The sequence below is a fragment of the Podarcis cretensis genome, assembly GCF_951804945.1.
Source record: "Podarcis cretensis genome assembly, chromosome: 18".
Classification (NCBI taxonomy): domain Eukaryota; kingdom Metazoa; phylum Chordata; class Lepidosauria; order Squamata; family Lacertidae; genus Podarcis; species Podarcis cretensis.
The window spans coordinates 13,464,764-13,486,367 of NC_137188.1; the positions used below are offsets into that span (position 1 = coordinate 13,464,764).

The window sequence follows — 21,604 nt, forward strand, 5'->3', positions numbered from 1 at the left end:
ACCATAGAGCTATGAAAAGGGTAGAGGGGACTCAGAGGTCGAATTGGGGGGGAAGTGGGGACCATAGAGCTATGACAAGCGTAGAGGGGTCTCAGAGATAGGAACGTAGAGGGGCCACAGAGCTATGAAAAGGGTAGAGGGGTCTCAGAGGTAGAATTGGGGCGGAGGGGTCTCAGAGCTATGAAAAGTGTAGAGGGGACTCAGAGGTCGAATTGGGGGAAGTGGGGACCATAGAGCTATGAAAAGGGTAGAGGGGACTCAGAGGTAGGAACGTAGAGGGGCCACAGAGCTATGAAAAGGGCAGAGGGGTCTCAGAGGTAGAATTGGGGGAACTGGGGGCCACAGAGCTATGAAAAACGTAGAGGGGACTCAGAGGACGAATTGGGGGAAGTGAGGACCATAGTGCTATGAAAATGGTAGAGGGGTCCCCGAGGTAGGACCGTAGAGGGGCCACAGAGCTATGAAAAGGGCAGAGGGGTCTCAGAGGTAGAATTGGGGGAACTGGGGGCCACAGAGCTATGAAAAGGGTAGAGGGGTCTCAGAGGTAGAATTGGGGGAACTGGGGGCCACAGAGCTATGAAAAGCGTAGAGGGGTCTCAGAGGTAGAATTGGGGCGGAGGGGTCTCAGAGCTATGAAAATGGTAGAGGACGCGAACCTGGTTCCCCAGGAACGTAGAGGGGCCACAGAGCTATGAAAAGGGTAGAGGGGCCTCAGAGGTAGAAAAGGGGTAGAGGGGCCACAGACCTATGAAAAGGGTAGAGGGGCCACAGAGAGGCCACTCCTTCCCTCTAGCAGTTTGAAAGCACGTCAAAGTGCAAGTAGATAAATAGGTACCACTCCGGCGGTAAGGTAAACAGCGTTTCCGTGCGCTGCTCTAGTTCGCCAGAAGCAGCTTAGTCCTGCTGGCCACATGACCCGGAAGCTGTACGCCGGCTCCCTCGGCCAATAAAGCAAGATGAGTGCCACAACTCCAGAGTCGGTCACGACTGGACCTAACGGTCAGGGGTCCCTTTACCTTTACGTAAAACTATTCCCCAATATTTCTGGGCATATTTACACTGCCGCCACCTACGTATGAAAGTTCCCTCGATCTCTTCTTCACATTTCCAACACAGTTTGGAACCTCTCTTGTACATGTTAGCCAATTTTACTGGGCGTCAGGTACCACCTATAGAGCATTTTTTCCTTTTTCAGATAGTGGCTTCCTCCTCTTCTGAGCACATCAAGTGAAAACCTCCGAGCAATTTCATAAAAGCCATATACCTAACTGAATTCCTTTCTGATTTATTTCCACATATTCAGCCACATTGTGTACTCATTGTTTGAGCGGAACTCTCTCCCTGCTTCAGTCGGCCCTCGGTACGAGTGTCAAAGTGCGGACCACTGGTGTGAACAAAAATCTCAAACAGAACACAACCTACAAACAAATGCAGAGAAGCCTTGGCTCTATGCAAATATTCACTCAAAGAAGCCAGATAGAAGCTCAATTATTATTTTTATTGCTTAAAAGGAAGAAGATGTTGCTCTACACGGTCTGTTTCCAGGAGGTTATTTCTGCTCGATCTGAGAGCCGTGAAATAAGAAACGAAAGGGAAGATTGCAGACGATTCGTTGCTCTGAAGCTGATCAGAAGAAAAGGGACCGCGGAGCCCTAGCTGGTTACACGGGAAAACTTGCTTGCTGTGCAACAGCACATGTATTTTTCCCTCTGAGCAAGTACAGGTAGCCACTGACACCCCACATAGTGCCCCAGCTATGGAAGGAAGAGAGGGAGGCTGTTAAGTTGTGGGTGAACATATCAGACGACACAGCGATTCTTCAAACAGCTCTTGTTTATTCAGAGGCCAGAACAGAACTGAACTGAAGGGCTCAGTCAGCCTGCTTATATAGAGCTCCAGTACAACGTTACTGTAGCAACTTTCTAAAACTATCCAATCACTGAACGTCACTTTCAATCCTTCATTTGCATAACTATCTACAGTATCCCCCTGCTGGCCCAGGGTGAGAACTTCAGTACACAACAGAGGGAGAGGGTCATTTTAAGAAGGAGAGCGTGACGCATTTAAGCATTGGTCATTGATGGACCTCATAGGTATCTCAAGCCATTTGCACACATTGCCCTGCAATAAGTCCATGCAGAATGTCGGCACCCTATATATAGAAAGGAGCAAACCAGGGATATTTTAGGGAGCAGGCGAGCAGGTGGGACCCATGACTTACATCCTAGGAGCCTACACAACACAAAGCATTGTTGCTGTATTGAGGTTTTATTTTATTTATTTTTTATCTTATATTTTGGAAATGTACATCCAGTGTTTTTTTTCCCCTTTACATTTCTTGGGGGTCCCCAAGAGAGTGGGGCCCTAAGCTATAGCTTGTTTAGCCCATACGAAAACCCGGCACAGACTTGGTGGTGGTGTGTGCAAGCCGCTCTGTGATCTTTGGTGGCATATAAATTCAATTAATAATAATACTAATAATATTGGAACCAAGGTGGAACTATGCAGATGATGGACTGAGATCATAGAATCATAGAATCCTAGAGTTGGAAGAGACCACAAGGGCCATCGAGTCCAACCCCCTGCCAAGCAGGAAACACCATCAGAGCACTCCTGACATATGGTTGTCAAGCCTCTGCTTAAAGACCTCCAAAGAAGGAGACTCCACCACACTCCTTGGCAGCAAATTCCACTGTCAAACAGCTCTTACTGTCAGGAAGTTCTTCCTAATGTTTAGGTGGAATCTTCTTTCTTGTAGTTTGGAGCCATTGCTCCGTGTCCGCTTCTCTGGAGCAGCAGAAAACAACCTTTCTCCCTCCTCTATGTGACATCCTTTTATATATTTGAACATGGCTATCATATCACCCCTTAACCTCCTCTTCTCCAGGCTAAACATGCCCAGCTCCCTTAGCCGTTCCTCATAAGGCATCGTTTCCAGGCCTTTGACCATTTTGGTTGCCCTCCTCTGGACACGTTCCAGTTTGTCAGTGTCCTTCTTGAACTGTGGTGCCCAGAACTGGACACAGTACTCCAGGTGAGGTCTGACCAGAGCAGAATACAGTGGCACTATTACTTCCCTTGATCTAGATGCTATACTCCTATTGATGCAGCCCAGAATTGCATTGGCTTTTTTAGCTGCCGCGTCACACTGTTGGCTCATGTCAAGTTTGTGGTCAACCAAGACTCCTAGATCCTTTTCACATGTAGTGCTCTCAAGCCAGGTGTCACCCATGCTTTTAACAGGGTGCTTTTAACAGTTTGCCCCTACAGTACGACCTAAACCGATTTGAGAATGTTTCATCCGGCTGCAAAAAATCATCTATGAATATCAGAAATAAGTGAATGTCATTTGCTTCTTTGGAAACGGCTCTGAGCCTTTTCTCCTGGAGGTTCCCTTAGGGCAGTGATGGCCAAACTCCCCCCCCCCCCCCGCCGCCGTTTTAGGAGTTGGGACTACAATTCCCATCATCCCACTGGTCCTGCTAGCTATGGACGATGGGAGTTGTAGTCCCCAAACAGCTGGCGGGCCAAGTTTGGCCATCACTGCCTTAGGGGTTTCCAGATGGTGCTCCTCTCCACCCAGCCAGTTCATGACATTACACGGCGGTAAGCCCTGCCACACAAATGTGACTCCGTCCGGGGCCTGCCATCCACTGATGGGGCCCTGATGGGTGGTCAGAGGAAGTTGAGCATCTGTCTAGTGGTGGCGATCCAGGATTTTAGCCAGCCTAAAAAGTGATACCTTTAGATGGGGGGCTGAATTTGGGACCTTCTGGATGCAAAGCAGACGCTCCACCACTGACCCACCACCCATTTCCTCCATGCTGCCCTTCTCCACAATGATCAATGCCTTGCTATTTTCGTTTATGGCATAGCTGTCAACTTACAGATTTGAAAATAAGGGACCAGCAGCCTCGGAAATAAGGGATCAGCAGCCAAAATAAGGGATTTTCGGAGCACAGGTATGTTCGACTTCTGAGCCCCTCCGACCCAAGGGCAGAAAGCCCAGCCAGCAGCCAAACGAAGCCTCAAGCGGTGGTTCCCACAGCGCAGCAACCCGGCAAAGGGGATGCAGCAAGGAAAACCACCGTCACCTCTCCGCTGGGAAGCGCTGAGCAAAGGCGAGGCCCCAGGCAAGGCGGCCGATTTGATCGGCACAAGGCATGCAAGTTCTCAGACTCCTCATTGGGTGAGCAACGCAGCCAGGCAACACAGCTGGAGCCTCCCTCCTCCCGGGCCGGCAGGGAGGGAGGGAGAGGAGCTGCTTCCTTTGAAACCCGGGAAATTGAAGGGACAGCAGCGGGACACGGCGCTGGGATAAGGGACTTTCCCACCAAATAAGGGACGCTTGACAGCTATGGTTTATTGTCCCCAATGAAACACGCAAAGCACAAGCATTCTCTCTCCTGCACATTTCATTCCCACCTTACCTGTTCTTTATAATCCAATAAGGAACCCCACGTTCTTCACCGTAGCCAACCATCAGAGCAGCATGGGTCACCTTTCTTCCACAGTTGGGGTTGCTATAGATTCCTGGACAAAGGAGAAGTTGGGGGCAGAGGGAGGGGAAACAATTCAATCATTAAAAGCAGTGAATTTTTTTTTTGGGGGGGGTGTTCCTGGTACTTCCCTGAGTTGTCTCTGTGAGAGGCAACTCGCTATGCTTTTGCTGCCCCTCTGCACTGACATCACAGCAAGAGCAAAGGTAAAGGTAAAAGTACCCCTGAGCATCAGGTCCAGTCGTGACCGACTCTGGGGTTGTGGCGCTCATCTCGCTTTACTGGCCAAGGGAGCCGGCGTACAGCTTCCGGGTCATGTGGCCAGCAAGACTAAGCCGCTTCTGGCGAACCAGAGCAGTGCACGGAAACGCCGTTTACCTTCCCGCCGGAGTGGTACCTATTTATCTACTTGCACTTTGACGTGCTTTCGAACTGCTCGGTTGGCAGAAGCATGGACCAAGCAACGGGAGCTCACGCCGTCGCAGGGATTTGAACTGCCGACCTTCTGATCGGCAAGTCCTAGGCTCAGTGGTTGAGACCACAGCTAGAATAAAGGTAAAGGGACCCCTGACCATTAGGTCCAGTCGTGGACGACTCTGGGGTTGCGGCACTCATCTCGCTTTACTGGCTGAGGGAGCCGGCGTACAGCTTCCGGGTCATGTGGCCAGCAGGACTAAGCCGCTTCTGGCGAACCAGAGCAGCGCATGGAAACGCCGTTTACCTTCCTGCTGGAGCAGTGCCTATTTATCTGCTTGCACTTTGTGCTTTCAAACTGCTAGGTTGGCAGGAGCAGGGACCGAGCAATGGGAGCGCACCCCGTCACAGGGATTCGAACCACCGACCTTCTGATCGGCAAGCCCTAGGCTTTGTGGTTTAACCCACAGCACCACCCACGTCCCTGGTATTCAGCATCAAATTTACCTGAACAATAATGGTGTAAGAGGGAGATATCCAGTCCAACAGAAACTGGCCCAAACCTGGCCACAGCTCGTTGCAAAGCAACCTCATCATTTCTTCAAATCTGTCTGTAGCCTTTGCAAGTCCCTGCTCCTGCAGTTTGAAAGCACAAAGTGCAAGCAGATAAATAGGCACTGCTCCAGCAGGAAGGTAAACGGCGTTACCATGCGCTGCTCTGGTTCGCGGTAAGCCCTGCCACACAAATGTGACTCCGTCCTCGTAACGGCCATATGAACCTGAGGAGCTAAATCACAGAATGTCCAGAGATGAGAAGACAAAGTCCAGACCAGAGAATAATGGCAGATTAAGTTGATGGATTATGGCAAAAATGACCGGAAGAATCAGAAATCAGGGGGGACCACAATTTTCAAAAGGAATGGGGAAAATACATAATTTATCTTAAAAACCATTATAAAAGGCTAAAATCATTAGTAGGATTGAAATGACACTTGTATGTTGAATTTTGGATAGAATGGAGATGTAAAAAATTTGGATTATTATAAAAGATGCAGCAGGAAACGGTTAACAAAAGGACCCACAAAAGGGAGATTCTCTGGAATCTTGTTTTTAAGCTGGTTGTTGGATAATTGATTGGAAAATTTCAAATTGAAAAACTAAAAAAAAAAAAAATCCAAAAAAATCACAGAATGTCAGTGTCTGAAATGGAGCCTAAGGAATCAGGTCATGAAGGCACTTGAGCCCCAAGCTGGTTACATTTCTGTAGATTAATGCAAGAATCCTGAACTCTGCATCAGTAGCAAATCGGCAGCCCTTGCAACTCTCTCGGCAGATCAGGAACATGTTTTCCAGGAACCTTCCGCCCCGGCAAATGGCAACGGCAAAACTGCTCTACCTATAGCGACAGCGAAGAGGATCTTCTTCGCTGCCTCTATTTTATCTGTAGAAACCAGCAGCAGGCACAACAGCAGCAAGAATACTCATCGCAAAGTATTGGAAGACACAAGATCTACCCACCCGGGAAGAATGGCAGATGAAGGTGATGGACTACATGGAACTGGCGGAAATGACTGGCAGAATCCGAGACCAGGGAGAAGAGTCGGTGGAAGAAGATTGGAAGAAATTTAAAGACTATCTACAGAAACATTGTAAAATTAAGGAATGTTAGAAGGATGTTGGAATGAAGTTATGTGGTTTTAGCAGTAATGTTACAAAGGAGTATGTAAAAATGGATTGTTAATAGGTGAGAATGTAAAGTTATAATATATTAATATAAATTATTAAGATAAAAGCAAAAATGGAAAGGATTTGCTGAAATCGCTAATTGAACTAGAATACAAAAAAGGGAGGTGTGAGGAGGTCAGGGAAACAAGCAAATGAAAGACAAGACATGGAAATGTTGATTTGTTTTTAACTGTTTTTACTTTTCTGTATTTTGTATTTTTTGCTTCTTTTTCTTTTTTTTCCTTATTCTTGTAACTTTTTTGAAACTTTAATAAATATTATTTAAAAAAAGAAAGAAAGAAAGAAACCAGCAGCAGGAGACCCTTTCAGGGGGTTTGCAATTTAACAATTTCTTAGGAAGCCAGAGTGGTTGAGCTTTTTTTTTTATTCTTTTATTATTTTGGGGGGGAAGGAGATCCCTGAGGGACCAGAGATCTACTAGGAAGATCTACCAGTAGATCGTGATCTACCTGTTGGACGTGCCTGAAGTCGATGAATAAATGAGCTGGTTAAGTTAATTTGGATATGCAGAAGGTATTGAAAATAAATGGAAAGAACCGCAGAAAGAGGGGGAAGGAAGTCAAATCTTGAAAAAGAAGTTACTCTATAGATCCCAATGCCTCCGTTCTCAGCTTGCATCACCAGATTTTTGGTCAGAATTAGCTAGGCAGATGTAAAGCAGGCAGAGAAAGAACAGAGTAGTGGAGATCTTCTTCTCCTTCAAATTTTATTTATGCTTTTCAAGTTTATACATTTTGCTGATTTTACAATCATTTTAACATTTCAAAATTTGACTTCCTTCCCCCTCTTTCTGCGGTTCTTTCCCTTGCGAGGTTGTGGCCTCTCCTTCCTTGAAGGTGTTTAAGCAGAGGTTGGGTGGCCATCTGTCAAGGAAGCTTTACCTGAGATTCCTGCAATGCATGGGGTCAGACTAGATGACCCTTGAGGTGCCTTCCGATTCTACGAAAAGTCTTGATAAAATCATGCTTCAGATGCTGACGCGTTGCCACAAACCCAAGGATTTCTTAACAGGTTTCCAGATAACAAATCGGTATTTTGTAATAAGATCTACTGACTGTTTCAACATCACCAGATGTGCATCGATAGCACCAGATGCTGATTTCAGAGTTGCAAATGGAGGTGCATGAGCCCATTTTTAATCTGGTGGAAGAATAACAGGGAACAATATGGCCATTCAAGTGGAATTTGTTCCTGTTAGCAGGTGGTAAAGTAAACTTGCGCTCTATGTGGGGCTGCCTTTGAAGGTGACCCGGAAACTGCAACTAATCCAGAATGCGGCAGCTAGACTGGGGACTGGGAGTGGAGACCATGTTACACCTGTCCTGAAAGACCTACATTGGCTCCCTGGACATTTCCGAGCACAATTCAAAGGGTTGGTGTTGACCTTGAAAGCCCTAAATGGCCCAGTAGACCTGAAGGAGCATCTCCACCCCCATCGTCCATCCCGGACACCGGGGTCCCTCTCCCAACGGTCTTCTGGCGGTTTCCTCCCTGCGAGAAGTGAGGTTACAGGGAACAGGCAGAGGGCCTTCTCGGTGGTGGCGCCCGTCCTGTGGAACGCCCTCCCATCAGATGTCAAGGAAACAAGGAGGGGATGGAATAGGACGTTCCTCTTTTCACGGGAGAAATGTTGCAGGGGTGGGGTGTGCGTATGATATCAGCAAACAATATATATATTTTTGTCAAATCGTTTTTATTGATTTTTCCAAATCAGCCACAGATTAAAAAAAATTAATACAATGTTTCCAGAAACTGATTCCCGCACTTTGTTCTTAAAGCATCCACGGTTTCCCTCTTGTTGCTGCTTTATTTTCCTAGTTCCCCACTTTTGAAACTCCACAACAGAGTTGATTTATTTTATTTTTTAATGGCCTTTCCCGGCTCCTCAATTTTATTTCCAACAAACTGGATGATTCAAGAAGAAGAAGGAACATTTAGCAAAGCATGGAAATACGTGCCTATCTTTTTTTGGCTAGATCTTTTTTAAAAACAGAATATATAGCTGTAAATATTAAATGGTCCCCCTATCTTAACTCAAATAGCAACAATCAGCTTCCTCTCAACTCCAAGAAAACTACGACACTAATAAACAGCGGCACAATAGTAAAAAAAAAAAAACCAGATACGGAATGGAATTTATTTATTTACTGTACAGAATAATTTAACTTTAAAATTCTGTTAAATTATCTTACACTTTTTTCCTAACTAGATGATCTTTGCTGTTGAGGTGAGGCCTCAGGAGAATAATGTAACATTTGGGGAAGAAAACACAACCAAGGAGACCAGCGCCGGAAGCCAAGATGGAGAAGATCTCCACGGCCACCGTGAACTTTCCCTTGGTGCTCAGGTAGGTTGGGACGAAGGAAACCCAAACACTGCAAAAGACCAACATGCTGAAGGTGATGAACTTGGCTTCGTTGAAACTATCGGGCAACTTTCTAGTGAAGAAAGCCACGAGGAAGCTGACCAGGGCCAATAAACCCAGGTAACTCAGGACGGTGTAAAACATGGCGGCCAAACCTTCGTTGCATTCGGCTACAATCTCTCCCGGCGTGGAATGGAAGTCCAGATTTGGGAATGGCGGAGAGGTTGCGAGCCAGACGGCGCAGATAACAGCTTGGATAAACGGGCAGGCTACCACAATGGAGTTGGCCGGTTGTCTCCGCAAAACCTTCCTCGCGACGTTTCCTGGCTGGGTGGCCACAAAGGCCAGGACAACCGTGATGGTTTTTGCCAGTATGGAAGAGATGGCAACAGAGAAAACGGTGCTGAAAGCCATTTGACGGAGAAGGCAGATGGTCTTCTTGGGACGGCCGATGAAGAGGAAGGGGCAGAGGAAGCAGAGCTGGAGGGAGACGAGGAGGACGTAGGTGAGGTCTCGGTTGTTGGCTTTGACGATGGGTGTGTCCTGTTGTTGGATGAATATTGCCAGCACTAGGGAGGTTGTGAGGAACAGCAGGAGAGCCAGAGAAGCTAAAACCATCCCAAGAATATCTTGGTAAGAGAGGAAGCTGGTCTTCTTGGAAATACACTGGTCTTGGTTTTTGTTTGGGTATTGATCTTCGGGGCACTTGGTGCAGTGAGCGGCGTCTGGTACAAAGAAACAGAACTGAGATACTTCACACATGCGATGAAGTTTGACCCAATGAGGTGGCGTCATTCACCCAAACATTGCTGGAAACCTTCTCTCTTTAAATTTACTCTTTAAACTATTCCTCTTCCCCTCGCCCCAGGTTTCTGTCTCTCTCCAAGCCACTCTTGTCGAAACAACTTCTGCGCTTTGATTTGAGTGCCTAAGTTGGACCTACCTGTCTGGTTAGAGAAGGTCCCTTCTGGGCAAGAGACACATTCGTAGCAGCAAACCGGCCTCCCCTCTAGAACTTTTCTGCTCTGTCCCGGAGGGCAACTTTCAACACACCTGGAGAATGGGGTCTTCTAAAATGGAAGGGGAAAAATAACATTGCTAGATTTTTGTCTGCACAAGATGAACGTTTCTCTCTTGCTGCTTCGAAGAACTTCCGTCTTGCTGTCACAGGTGGACAACTTGTGGGGTGAGGGAAACATATTGATAAGTTATTTGGCACCACAAAAATAGAAACCCATATCTCTTAATAATAATAATAATAATAATAATAATAATAATAATAATTTATATTGTGTCATCTATGCACATAGCTCTGTACAGAACTAAGCAACAGAATAGAATAGAATTTATTATTAAGACCCATCCCATCTGGCTGGGTTTCCCCAGCCACTCAGGGCGGCTTCCAACAGAGTAATAAAATATGAACAATACAATACAAATTAATAATTTTAACATGCATCATTCAGAAGTCATTTCATTGCACATCATAAAACCAGCTAGCCAAAACAGCTATTGCAATTCTGGGCTGCATCCACAGAAGTCTAGTGTCCAGATGAGGGGAAGTCCTAGTGCCACTCTATTCTGCCCTGGTCAGGCCACACATGGAATACTGTGTCCAGTTCTGGGCAGCACAATTTAAGAAGGATGTTGACAAGCTGGAAGGTGGGCAGAGAAGGGCGACCAAGATGGTCAAGGGTCTGGAAGCCATGCCTGATGAGGAACGGTTGAAGGAGTTGAGAATGTTTAGCCTGGAAAAGAGGAGGCTGAGAGGAGATATATCTTCAAATATCTGAAGGGCTGTCACATGGAAGCATGGTACAATTGACACACCAAGGAAGTGATACCCATTGCAGCCTTTTGTATGAAAATGAGAGGATTAACATGAGTTTCTGGGGAACCAACCCAAAGGCGATTCCAACAATCTAAGCAAGAAATAACCAGAGCTTGAGCTAAAAATATATTATCATTATCAGCCTGCAAGACAGAGCTGTTCCACCAGGCTTTGGCCAGGGCACAGCCTGACTCCCTCCCTCGGCAATCTTCGTGGAGCTCTGGCCCAATGGTTGCCAGTGGCTTGAATTAATTAATTTTATAATGGATGATTTTAGAGTGTTGTTTATGCTGTACTTTTGTACTGTTTTATTGTTGTTAGCCGCCCTGAGCCCGGCTTCGGCTAGGGAGGGCGGGATATAAATAAAATGTATTATTATTATTATTATTATTATTATTATTATTATTATTATTATTATGCTAGCTACGTTACGGAGAATTGAATCTAGTGCAATATTCAATATTTAGTCAAAAACTTTCGACTAAATAAAAGCCATTGGTTTGATTCGGCAAAATATGCTGTTACATTCTCAAAGGATTTGGCAGCAATTTTTCAAGCAAGGGATTCGATAGCAAGTTGACATGCTCTTGTCTTCTGTCTGCCCCAACCTAAGAATTGGACATGAATATGGAGTATTCAGATTGTCTGCACCTGAGTAACCCACACGATTGCATCGGGGTTAATGCTGAAGTCCTCTCCTGGGGCTGCGTGAGGATCCAAACCTCCAACTTTCACTTCGGCCCACGATCTGTTTGGGAAGAAGACGCCGTTCAGAATATCATAGGCTGCCGGTCTCTTGTCATCTTCCGTAAAATATATCTCATCCCCAGCCGTGTTGTTAAACCGAATCTTCCTCAAAGAGGACAGAATCTGAAATTAAAGAGATATGTGATAGTATTTCTAATACCTGATAAATTATCTAAAATGTATAAGAAGGTTTCTAATAACTGCTGCAAGTGCAAATAGATGGTTCTCTTTTTTCCCCATATGCGGGGGACTTGTAAAAAAGCGAGGGTATTTGGGGAAATGATATGTGATTAGCTAAAAAAGATGCTTGAACTGAATATACAAAAAACAGCAACAACAAACACTCCTGAAGCTTTTCTTCTAAGGATTATAGGGATAGAAATTGCAAAGAAGATGGTTAAGTTGTTTATGTATATAACTACAGAAGCTAGGATTCTTTATGCTCAGAAATGGAAAAAGTTCCCAGTAGAGAAGAAAAGTTCAGCAAAGTTATGGACTATGTCGAATCAACAAAGCTAACAGCTAAAATGAGATTGTTGGTGTCTTGATGGTTGCTTAATTTTTTTGAACAATGGAAGCATTTCCCCCCCCCCCCCCGGGTTATTTGAAGAAATACTGCAGCATGAAGAATCCGCCAGCAGGTTTTGAACTATGAGCAACAGAACGATTAAAGATTATTGCCTTACGACTATGTATTTTAAAAATAGGGGAGACAGGGTTCGGCAAAGCAGGGGGTGGATAAAAGAAACATGGAAAATGTGGTGGGAAGTTGATAATGTTTAAAATAGGTGTTGGGAGTTTTTACGTAGAACTTTTGGAAATTTAATCAGAAGTGAAATGAAAGAGGTTTGTCAAGTTGCGGTTGTGAAACGGGTCTGGAGACATATTGTGAGACAACCATTGTGGTGAGTTGACTTTGGACCTGCCCTCTGTTTTTCTTAAAGAGAAAAGATTGCTGTGACTCAAATTCAAGTGAAGGTCAGATATCTGGTCCAGGTGGGGAGACTGAGCAGCCTTTCAGAAAAAGCCCCATGGCGCCTCTGGGCTCTTTGGAACTTCCTTGACCCTCACTGACATCTTCTTGGGACTCCAGAGAGGGTCTTCTCATGAGCCAACTCTCTTGCCATTTCCAGGTTCAAACCCAACGATTTGATGGTTTCCTGGCGCCACGCGGATATGCAGTTGCACACGAGTCGATCGTGCGGAAGTGGGGAACACACCTGTACCTGATTCTGTGAAGACGTTACCTGCCAAGGCTGGAGAGTCAGAAGCCTCTTGCCGCGTGGCATCATTGCAAGTTTGGATCCAGCTGAATACATGGCGTCATGCAACGCGTGGGCCATAGAATAGACAGCGTTGTAGATGCTGTAACTGTACCCAGTCATCTTCTTTGAAAACACAAACGTTGGGAGATCCTCTGGTTTTTCCTGGCCTGTGCAGTTCCGCTGGTTCTTCGAAACGTTCTGGTCTGGTTTCAGAAATTTACAGTCAAATACCACTTCCCACCAGCCACGGAGAAAGATGTCTTCCGGAGACCGGTATGGATCTAAAGCAGAGAGAAATTTGTCGAACCCAGGCACTTTTCTTGTGCGGATTTTGAAGAAAATGGACCCATGGAAATGTTTCAGATACTTAAACGTTCTGGCGGATCTCGCAGCAGCAAAATCCCACCGGGATGTCAGGATCCAAACCTTCCCAACTGAGGTCCCCTTGTTTTTCATCAGTTGGGTGATGGGCGCCATTAAATATCTGATGGAATTGGCGTCTACAAAGAAAACCACCGTCTGAGCCTCACTCCTGTAAACCTTTGAAACTTGTTTCGCCCATTGTTTCAAATGCGGCAAAATGACGAGGGTTTCTGGCACAGCCTTTTCCGTGAATGCCACACAGATGTCGTTTCGGGCGAGGAGCAGTGCCAAAGTCCGGATGAAAATTTCGCCGCTGTCATCCTCCGAAGTGATGAGTCCCACCCAATTCCAGCGGAAATGCAGGAATAGCGAGACTAAACCCCCGAACTGAAGCATCTCGTTGGGGTCGATGCGATAGAAAGAAGGAGATGCAAATCCCAGGTTGGGTGAGCCGTAACCGAGCTGAAAAAAGGAATGGCTTTATTTCCGATACGATAATCTTTATTGTCATTCTCCCATATAGAACAACAAAACTGAAAAAATCTACATCAGTCATTCAAAAACCCACAAGCCTGCTATCCCAGCCTGGTTAACCCCCTAAAAACTCTGGTACCCCATAAGTGAATACAATATACTCACATAAAGACTACCTTACACTGCATTTAAAACCAATTGCATTTGGATAATATTTCTCAGGAGGCTAGTCCTAGTCTTTATAACCCTGTACCTTCTTCCAGGAGGCAGAAGCTGAAAGAGATCATTTCCAGGGTGTGCTATTTCTGCAGGTTTCTTATGGCACCTGGAAGCGTAGATTTGATCCAAGGTAAGGAGAGTGCGGGACACGGGTGGCGCTGTGGGTTAAACCACTGAGCCTAGGTGGCCAAAATATTGTGAAATCTTGGAACAGGAGGATAACAAGTGGAAATTGCAGAGTTTTGAGAATCTAAAAGATAAAGTGTGAGATTGGCTTCACTATTATCAAATAATGGAGGTTTATAAGTTGGACAGGAAAATTGGTTTTCAGGTGGAAAAGTCAAAATTGGAAACAGAGCTGTTAGAATCCAAAACTAAGAGCTTGTCAAAAATGTATAACTTGCTGCTGAAATGGAATACACAGGATGAAACGGTTAAATCAGCTATGATTAAGTGGGCACAAGATGTTGGACATAACATTATGTTTGCTGACTGGGAAAGGTTGTGGATCACCGGTATGAAATTTACGGCGTGTAACGCCTTGAGAGAGAATATTATGAAAATGATCTATAGGTGGTACATGAACCCAGTCAAGCTTGCAAAAATTTACCACTTATCAGATAATAAATGTTGGAAATGTAAAGAAAATGAAGGTACATTCTTTCACCTCTGGTGGACATGCCCAAGGATTAAGGCTTTCTGGGAAATGATATATAATGAAATGAAAAAGGTATTTAAATATACCTTCTTGAAGAAACCAGAGGCCTTTCTCCTGGGTATGGTTAGCCATGTGGTGCTAAAGAAGGACAGAACGTTTTTTATGTATGCTACAACAGCAGCAAGGATACTTATTGCAAAGTATTGGAAGACACCAGATCTACCCACTCTGGAAGAATGGCAGATGAAGATGACAGACTACATGGGACTGGCAGAGATGACTGGCAGAATCCGAGAACAGGAGAAAGAGACAGTGGAAGAAGATTGGAAGAAATTTAAAGACTATCTTAATAAATATTATAAAATTAATGAAGGTTAGAATTGACATGGGTTTAAAAACTATGTGGTTTTCAGGGGTGTTGATTATGGAAAAAGAATAAAATTATTAAAAAATATGGGAAGTAAGGGAATGGATTTGCTGATTAGATAATGAAATTGGAATACAGAAGGGGGAGGTGTGAGGAGGTCGGGGAAATTAGGTTTAAGAAAATAAGGATGGAAATTATACTTGTTTCTTTTTGTTTTTTGTTTGTGTATGTTTTTATTGTTAAACTTTAATAAATATCATTTTTTAAAAAAATAAACCACTGAGCCTAGGGCTTGCCAATCAGAAGGTCGGAGGTTTGAATCCCCGCGATGGGGTGAGCTCCCGTTGTTCAGACCCTGCTCCTGCCCACCTAGCAGTTCAAAAGCATGTCAAAGTGCAAGTAGATAAATAGGTACCGCTCTGGCGGGAAGGTAAACGGCGTTTCCGTGCGCTGCTCTGGTTCGCCAGAAGCGGCTTAGTCCTGCTGGCCACATGACCTGGAAGCTGTACGCCGGCTCCCTCGGCCAGTAAAGCGAGATGAGCGCCGCAACCCCAGAGTTGGCCACGACTGGACCTAATGGTCAGCCCAGTTATTCTCTCCACAGTCTTTACAACCCTGGACAGCACTGTTGTTTTTTTCTGGTAGAAAAGGTGGCCCACACACCATGGAGTTGTTTTGCAGAGTGTGTATTTCGTATCCCTGCGCCGAAGGAACCCAGAACCCTGGTCGATTTCTCTCCTTACCTGCGGGATCTTGAAGGCACTCAAGATCGACGCCATCTGCCTCGACGTCTTTGAGTCGAGGCTGCCAATGACGGACAGCAGCTTGTCTTGCTTGTCGCAGTTGTAGTTTGGCACCATTTGTCTCCGCGTGGAGATGAGGGCAAGGCTGGTTTCCGTGGGCTTGTTTGCAAAACTGCTTTCCTGGTAGATACGAAAGCCCAGAGTGGCGTTGGGCAAAAGCATCAAGTCCCTGTTGAGTTCCTGGATGGCAAAACCCAAAGCCAGAATATACTGGTAGTTCTTGGGCATGAGGCTACAACGAGAGTAGTAACATTTTCTGAGAATCCTCTGGAAAAACAGTCTCTCAAAGGACCTGCTGATGGCATTTTACCACTGTACTTTTGAGAGTGTATTAACTTATGGTCTGTGTGTGTGGTTTGGAGCTGCACGGTCAAGAAAAAACAATGCTGTCCAGGGTTGTAAAGACTGCAGAGAGAATAATTGGGTGCACTCTTCCCACCTTGGATCAAATCTATGTTTCCAGGTGCCATAAGAAAGCGGCAGAGATAGCGCAGGACAGTGCGCACACCGGAAATTATCTCTTTCAGCTTCTGCCCTCTGGGTTATGAAGACTAGGACCAGCCGCCTGAGAAACAGTTTCTATTCAAATGTGATTTTGATTTTAAACGCAGTGTAAGGTAGTCTCTGTGGGAGTATATCTGATATCAATTATGGGATATCAGAGTTTTTATGGGGCTAACCGGGTTGGGATAGCTGGGATAGCAGGCTTGTGGGTTTTTGAATGTCTGATGTAGTTTTTTTCAATTTCATTGTTCTGTATGGGACAATGACATTAAAGATTATCGTATCTTTATCGTACCGTGTGTAATAGAGGTTTAACTTTTTAAAAAATGATTTCCTGTATCATAAAGGGCTGAACTTGTGCTTAGAAACTCTGAAAAAGGGACCAATTCTTCTCAGTTGCAAAGTACTTTCCCTCCCAAAAAACACCCAGGGTCTTTTCTGTTTGGGGATAAACAGCTGAAAACGCTGGCAGCATTAAGATAAATTCAACAGTGTGAATAAGTTTTGATGGATGCAGTAATGGAATACTGAATATTGTTGTTTTTTGGGAAATGTGTAAAATGAACCATGGAAGGAGAAGAAGGGAGGTCATTGATATCTTAAGGATGTAAAAGGGAGTGCTTTGAATTGTGACACAGAAAATTTAATAAAAACTGGATATAAAGGTTATTATTGCACTTTTAAAAAAATACTGGGCTAATCCACAATTTCTGCCTCTCCGAGAACTTACATGAAATGGGGGGAGTCCCCTTCTCTGAAATACTGTTTAAAGGATAACTTTCTGACTAGAGCTCTGAAGAGAGGCAAATTCCCACCGACAATGAGATCACCTGGGCTGTAGCAGTTTTCCTGGAGTCGCAAAGGTCTGATGAATTGTCTTCTGATCTTCAGCATCGCACAGCTGTCCTGCGGCAACAGCCAACACAAAAACATCAACCACATTATCTGCAGCCGGAAAAATATTATCTCTCCTACAGCAATTGCGCTTTTGCAGAAACCGATTTCCGAACCGCCCAATTTCATCAGGGGTTTCAGATAATAGGATAAATATACCGTGGTCAAAATTGCCATTTTTCCCATCCCAGCACCTCCAGGAAAAGCTCAGAACATTATTATTTGGTTTTAATCACAGGCATTCTTTCTTGCGTTCTTCGTTTTCTTTATTATTGGTATTTAGAAACCCCCAAGGGGCGAAGAGGAATTGCGACAACTTTAAAGAAAAGAATGAATGCCCTCTGCGTAATTCTAGGTTGTCCCCGCAATTTGGTGAGAAGTGAAGGGGGAAAAACATGTTTTTGTCACAAGGATTGGACTGTTGTTGTCAAGTTATGGTTTTTCGGGAGGATGTGAAATGGAACGCCTACATCAAAAAATGGCAACCAAAGCAGCTCACACAAAGTCCCTTAGTCCAGGATGAATGGTTTGGAAAAGACTGGGGCATGGTTGTATACAGTGCCAGATTTACGTAAACAAGCTCTAGCTTAGGGCCCCACTCTCTTGGGGGCCCCCAAAAATATTTAAAGGGAAAAAACAACAACTGGATGTACATTTCCAAAATATAAGATAAAAGACAAATAAAATAAAACCTACATCCAGCAACAGTGTTTTGTGTTGTGTCGGTTCCTCTGATGTGAGTCTTGGGCCCCGCCTGCTAGCCTGCTCCCTCAAATATCCCTGGTTTGCTCCTTTCTATATATAGGGTGCCGACATTCTGCTATTTATCATTCTTAGTAGTTTGCATCATATATTTGCACCTCTTATTATGTCATGTTATAGCAAGTTTCCAGAGACTAGATGATGAGTCTTTGTAAACGGTGTTTCTAAAAGGAACTTTTGTCCTTGCCAAATGCCAGTGTTTGCATTATTAAGCTTGTTGTGAATCAAAAATCATTTAAAGTTAGAGCTTAATGATTATTTAACCATTAATCTACTACTTCTTCATTGTATTTCACTATTAATATACTTCTTATTAATTGTATTTCAGTTCAACAATGACTTTGATAAACTACATATTTTGCTATGTGCAAATGCTATGTGCTTTGGATACCTATTAGGTCCATAAATGACCATATAGCATATATTCAACACAAAAAACAGCAGCAATTTGTTGTTGACAGCTTGACATATAAAGGGCCAAATTACCTTCAGTAGCTGAGGGCCACACCAAAACTCAATCTGGCCCTGCTAAGCAGCCAAAAACATTAGCAGGATCTCTGTAACTCTTGTAATGTAACAAACACTATGGACAATATGGATAGATACAACATATAGATTATGAAATAATACATAGCTGAAAATGTTGACAATAGGACCCATGGAGGGGATGGTGGGAAGTCGAAAGATTCAGATAGATAGATAGATAGATAGATAGATAGATAGACAGATAGACAGATATATATATAGAGAGAGAGAGAGAGAGAGAGAGAGAGAGAGAGAGAGAGAGAGAGAGATGATAGATATAGATAGATAGATGATAGATAGATAGATGATAGAGATAGATAGATAGATAGATAGATAGATAGATAGATAGATAGATAGATAGATGATAGATAGATAGATAGATAGATAGATAGAGATAGATAGATAGATAGATAGATAGATAGATAGATAGATAGATAGATGATAGATATAGATAGATAGATGATAGATAGATAGATAGATAGATAGATAGATAGATAGATAGATATAGATAGATGATAGATAGATAGATAGATAGATAGATGATAGATAGATAGATAGATAGATAGATAGATAGATAGATATAGATAGATAGATAGATAGATAGATAGATAGATAGATATGATAGATAGATAGATAGTTGATAGATAGATAGATAGATGATAGATAGATAGATAGATAGATAGATAGATAGATAGATAGATAGATGATAGATAGATATAGATAGATATTAGATATAGATAGATGATATAGATAGATAGATAGATAGATAGATAGAGATAGATAGATAGATAGATAGATAGATAGATAGATAGATAGATGATAGGTAGGTATTTGGCATTGTTACAACTTGACGTTTGTCAAATCAAATAAAAACGATTTTTTTTTAAAAAAAAAGATAAAATATTCCGTCATTTCTGCAACATCTGTCCTGCGATCAAATCTTGGGAATTTCACTAAGCAGGCGCTGGCTGCAACTGCTGGGAGTTATAGCGCAGACTGCCCAGAGGGTGCCAGCTTAGCAATGCCTGGCTGCAAGGCAGGAAAGTAGCCCAGGAGTTCAAAGTCTGATGCACCGATTTTGGGGTTGAAGAGAGAAAAACAAGGGGATTGGATTGGATTGATTTTTATTACGGCCATTGGCCCGTCACACGACAGTTTCCCGGGGAAACAAGGGGAAGAACGTCCGTCTAGCACGAGTCAGCTGCTCTGTATACGCAGATGCGAAATTGGGTAACGACAACACACACCATGAGGACTGACACAATTGTTGTGGTTGAGACCTGTGGTATGGGGAGGTGTACAAATTTAATAGTGATACTTCCTTTTTAACATTCCTTTGAGTTATGAGATGTGCTTTAGAAATCAACACAGATTTGGAGATTTTAAAACAGAAACATAGATTTGGAGATATAAGGGAGGGAATGAGTCAGATAACAATGAAATGAATTAATTAGCAAAGGGAATATAAGCAGGTGTGTTTGCTTTTGTTTTGTTTTTCGAGGGCACATTGTAGCCCGCAAAGGTTGAAAAAGCAGAATCAGGAATTTAACGGTGCGGCCCAACGCAGGTTGACTCAGAAGCAGGGACGTGGCGGTGGAATTCAGTGAGGTTTGCATTTTCCAGATTAGAAATTCAATTCACTCTGCGTTTTAAAATGTGAACCGACCTACGCTTCAAAACAATACAGAAACGAAAGCACAACCGTCTTTTGAAATTTGCACAGTTTTGAATTTTGCAGTGTACAAACAAATGGGAGAAAAGCAATGACAAACCTAGACAGCATCTTAAAAAGTAGAGACATCACCTTGCCAACAAAGGTCCGTATAGTTCAAACTATGGTTTTCCCAGTAGAGATGTATGGAAGTGAGAGCTGGACCATAAAGAAGGCTGATCGCCAAAGAATGGATGCTTTTGTATTGTGGTGCTGGAGGAGACTCTTGAGAGTCCCATGGACTGCAAGAAGATCAAATGCATCCATTCTGAAGGAAATCAGCCCTGAATGCTCACTGGAAGGACAGATCCTGAAGCTGAGGCTCCAAGACTTTGGCCACCTCATGAGAAGAGAAGACTCCCTGGAAAAGACCCTGATGCTGGGAAAGATGGAGGGCACAAGGAGAAGGGGACGACAGAGGACGAGATGGTGGGACAGTGTTCTCAAAGCTACCAGCATGAGGGAGGCAGTGGAAGACAGGAGGGCCTGGTGTGCTCTGGTCCAGGGGGCCACGAAGAGGCGGACACCACTAAACGACTCAACAACAACAACAAACAAAGATCTGTTTAAAAACAATCCAAAACTACTGTCGAAAATGGACAGATTGCTTTTGGGGTCGTATACAAAAGATGAACAGGTTAAACCCATAAGGACACACTGGGCAAGGGATTTGGGGCATAATATTCGGCTTTCAGATTGGGAAAGGTTATGGAAAGCAGACTTGAAATTGTACGCTAAAAGAAAACGATATGAAAATGATGTTCCGGTGGTGCACCGAGAGAAAAACAAGGGGAAGATCGTCAGCCTAACGCATCCTTAGCACGAGTCAGCTGTTCTGTATACGCAGGTGCGGAATTGGGAAACGACAATACAGACCACAAGGACTGACACAATTGTTGTGGCTTGAGGCAAGAGGAAATGGGTTACTCCACTCCGAGGGACTGGAGTGCTTCGCAGAAAAATAAGTGTTGCTTGGACGCCAGGACGCAATGATCTGCATCCATTTGTTGCTGTTGTTTATTTGTGTCCGCCTCTTCGTGACCCCCTGGACCAGAGCACGCCAGGCACTCCTGTCTTCCACTGCCTCCCGCAGTTTGGTCAAACTCATGCTGGTAGCTTCGAGAACACTGTCCCACCATCTCGTCCTCCGTCGTCCCCTTCTCCCTGTGCCCTCCATCTTTCCCAACATCAGGGTCTTTTCCAGGGAGTCTTCTCTTCTCCTGAGGTGGCCAAAGAACTGGAGCCTCAGCTTCAGGATCTGTCCTTCCAGTGAGCACTCAGGGCTGATTTCCTTCAGAATGGAGAGGTTTGATCTTCTTGCAGTCCATGGGACTCTCAAGAGTCTCCTCCAGCACCAGAATTCAAAAGCATCCATTCTTCGGTGATCAGCCTTCTTTATGGTCCAGCTCTCACTTCCATATATCACTATCTGCATCCATATCCTTCTTGAAATGTAA

At 44.2% G+C, this 21,604-nt stretch overlaps 1 protein-coding gene across 1 annotated transcript; it reads right to left on the reverse strand.

Moving 5' to 3' along the window:
* Positions 1-8,331: 8,331 nt before the first annotated feature.
* Positions 8,332-13,808, reverse strand: LOC307207267 (vomeronasal type-2 receptor 26-like). The gene is made up of 4 exons (XM_079961084.1): positions 12,850-13,808; positions 11,507-11,725; positions 9,968-10,094; positions 8,332-9,749 (listed from the first exon to the last, which is right to left on the reverse strand). Exons 1-4 carry the CDS (start codon positions 13,624-13,626, stop codon positions 8,848-8,850), a joined length of 2,025 nt encoding a protein of 674 aa, XP_079817210.1. The 5' UTR covers positions 13,627-13,808; the 3' UTR covers positions 8,332-8,847.
* Between the last annotated feature and the right edge of the window lie 7,796 nt (positions 13,809-21,604).